This window comes from Nicotiana tomentosiformis, chromosome 2, assembly GCF_000390325.3.
Source record: "Nicotiana tomentosiformis chromosome 2, ASM39032v3, whole genome shotgun sequence".
Lineage (NCBI taxonomy): Eukaryota > Viridiplantae > Streptophyta > Magnoliopsida > Solanales > Solanaceae > Nicotiana > Nicotiana tomentosiformis.
This window is the reverse complement of record NC_090813.1, coordinates 131,699,149-131,702,281: the sequence shown is the minus strand read 5'-3', so window position 1 is coordinate 131,702,281 and position 3,133 is coordinate 131,699,149. Positions and strand designations below refer to the sequence as shown.

Genomic DNA, 3,133 nt, shown 5'->3' with positions numbered 1-3,133 from the left:
AAGAATAACTCAACAATGGAAAGAATAGCTTGTAACAACAACTACTAATAAATGCATATAAGGAAAACCTCGACAATGGAAACTAGAACAAGAAATAACAACTTCAATTAAAGCATGTAAGAATAAATAGGACAACGAAAGATACAACAATTAATAACAACTTCAATTAAATGCTTATACCTAACCTAAGAGTCTAAACCGGTCAATTTGCATATATAAACTCATGTACACACCTGTCACTTCATGTACTTGTCTTTAACATAACTCAAATAGTGCAATCAAACCCAATACTAAGGGGTAGTTCCCCATACAAAGTTAGGCAAGATACTTACCTCAAAGAAGTTAAATCAATACTCTAAGAAGCCTTTCCCACATGAAATAACTTCTGGATGGCTAGAATATATCCAAAAACACTTAATATCATAAATAAAATCCATAGGAAACACCAAATAATAAAGCTTCGATCCTGAACAAGAATCAAAAAGTCAACCCAAAAAGTCACCCCTGGCTCGCACCTTAGAAGCTGAAAAAACTCACAAAATCCGAACACCCATTCCGATACGAGTCCAACCATACCAAAATCATCCAATTCCGATCTCAAATCGGCCTTCAAATCATCAATTTATATTTTTAAAAAGTTTTTACTAAAATTCCCAATTTTTCCAATTCAAATCACAAATTAAATGATAAAAATAAAGATGAAATAATGAATAATGGACAAATCCGGGTAAATAATACTTAACCTGATCCAAATAGTGAAAATCCCCTCCAAAATTTCCCAAAACCTAGCTCTCCAACTCAAATGTAAAGAAATAACAAAAACCCTCGAAATAGAGTACTTTATACATTCTGCCCTATGAAACACATCGCGATTGCGGAAATTACATCGCCATCGCGAAGAAGAAACATCACTGCCCCATAAAATGAACTTTGTGAACGCGATATCATGGATTCGAACGCGATGAATCAGGCAGCCAAGCATATGCGAACGTGTGGCTATACCGGGAACGCCAAGACCAAAGAACCCAACCTCTCCAGCATGACCAATAACTCTGCCATCGCGACCTCTAAACGCGAACGCGATGAGTCAACACTCCACATGAATCAAATATCAGAACCAACAGTTCAAAACGTGAGAAAATGGCCCGTAGCCCATCTGAAACACACCCGAGGCCCCCGAGAACCCGTCCAATCACACCAATCAGTTCTAAAACATAACACGGACCTACTAAAAGCCTCAAATCACACCAAACAATATCGAAACTACGAATCACACCCCAATTCAAGCCTAATGAACTAATGAACTTTCAACTTCCAAAACTCATGCTGAACCATACCAAAACAACTGGGAATGACCTCAAAATTTACATGCAAGTCCCAAATGACACAACATACCTACTCCAACTCCTGAAATGAAAATCCAAACCCGATATCAATAAAGTCAACTCCCGATCAAACCTCTCAACCTTCCAAACCTTCAACTTTCCAACTTTTGCCAAAATATATCAAATCAATCTACGGATCTCCAAATCCAAATTCAGACATATGACTAAGTCCAAAATTATCATACGAAGCTATTGGAATTATCAAAATATCATTCCGGAGTCGTCTACATAAAAGTCATACTCCAGTCAACTCTTACCTCACATGCTTCTAAAACAAGAATCATTCTTCCAAATAAATTCGGAATCGCTCGAAAATAAAAAACGACCATACACACAAGTCATAATACATAATATGAAGCTACTCGAGAACTCAAGCTACCGAACAAAATACTAAAGCTCAATACTGTCGGTCGGGTCGTTACAATCCTGTTAGTTCATGTGTATTAGGAGATTGAGTTGTATTCAGATGTCATTCAAAACATGTTAGCTTGAGTCATTGTTTGAGTGCGCAAGTTAGAGTAGCTTTTAATTCATTCAAGTACTAGAAGTAGGAGAAGTGTGGGAGTATTGGTTTACAAGTCTTGTAATTAGTATATTTGGCTCATTTGTTCTAGTGAAGTTGAAGTTAAAATCCTACGTGGTAGGTCATGATTTTTGCACCTTTGTGCAAGGTGATTTTCCATGTAAAAAATGCTTTTTCTCTTTTCACTGTTTATTTCATTTACGAGTAAGAAGTTAGGCAAAGAACCAAATTCTTTAGTAATTTAGGAAGGCACTCAAATTAAAAATTGGTAACAGAGCGGGGTCTCTCAAATGTGGTTAACACCTAGAGAGGTCTTCGAAGAAAATGAGTGCTCCACCTTGAATTAACGAAGGACAGTCAACTACTAGACTACATCTGTTAAACAAAAAAAATACTACAGTTAGTGGAAGGCATGAATGGAGGATCTCCTAACGGCTGAGGATTATGAACTATGGACAATAGTGAATCCAGGACCACTAAATCCCACCAAACAAAATGGGCAAAATGAAGATGTTCCCAAAGACCCATCTAAATTTGTAGTAGCAGACTTTAGTATGATGGAAAAGAATGCAAAGGCCAAGAAGATCCTCATCTGTGGACTTGGTCCTGATGAATACAACAAGATATCTCTATGCTCCAATGCAAAGGAGATCTGGGATGCATTTCAAACTTCTTATGAAGGAAAAAATCAAGTAAAGAGATTAATGATTGAGTTGCTCATAATGAAATATGAGCTCTTTTCTATGAAGGAGTTTGACCTATTCAAGAGATGATGACTAGGTTCACTATAATAACAAATGAACTGAAGTCACTCAGAAAGGTATTCATTTCTGAAGAACTAGTTAGCAAGATTCTAAGGATTCTCCCCGCTTCATTGTAATCAAACGTCACAGTCATTCAAGAAACAAAGGAGTTGGATAAGATTTCACTGGACGAGTTGATTGGAAACTTAAAAAATCATGAGATGAGAAAGCTAGAACAATGCATGGAGTAACCAAAGAGGGTTAAGGCCTTAGTTCTCAAGATGTCCGAAGAAGATGAGTATGACAATGATGAACTGGACCTAGCTATGTTTGCTAAGTTCAAAAAGTTCATGATGAATTCCAAGAATGCATCAAAGAGAAAATATGAAAGAGCGAGGCCTAAACAAAGACAAAATCCTAGGCAAGGGTTTCCCTGAGGTCATGAAACAAGCCTTTCTAGTAGTATATAAAGACAGTGAAAG

At 36.9% G+C, this 3,133-nt stretch overlaps 1 protein-coding gene across 1 annotated transcript; it reads left to right on the top strand.

Annotated features, from left to right (window-relative positions):
• The first annotated feature begins 2,324 nt into the window (after positions 1-2,324).
• On the top strand, positions 2,325-2,681 carry LOC138905622 (uncharacterized). The gene has a single exon (XM_070194144.1). The coding sequence runs from the start codon at positions 2,325-2,327 to the stop codon at positions 2,679-2,681; it is 357 nt and encodes a 118-aa protein (XP_070050245.1).
• The last annotated feature ends 452 nt before the right edge of the window (positions 2,682-3,133 follow it).

Excerpts from the sequence above, each read along its gene's own strand:
- LOC138905622 (XM_070194144.1), top strand. The coding sequence starts at position 2,325 with ATGGAGGATCTCCTAACGGCTGAGGATTATGAACTATGGACAATAGTG.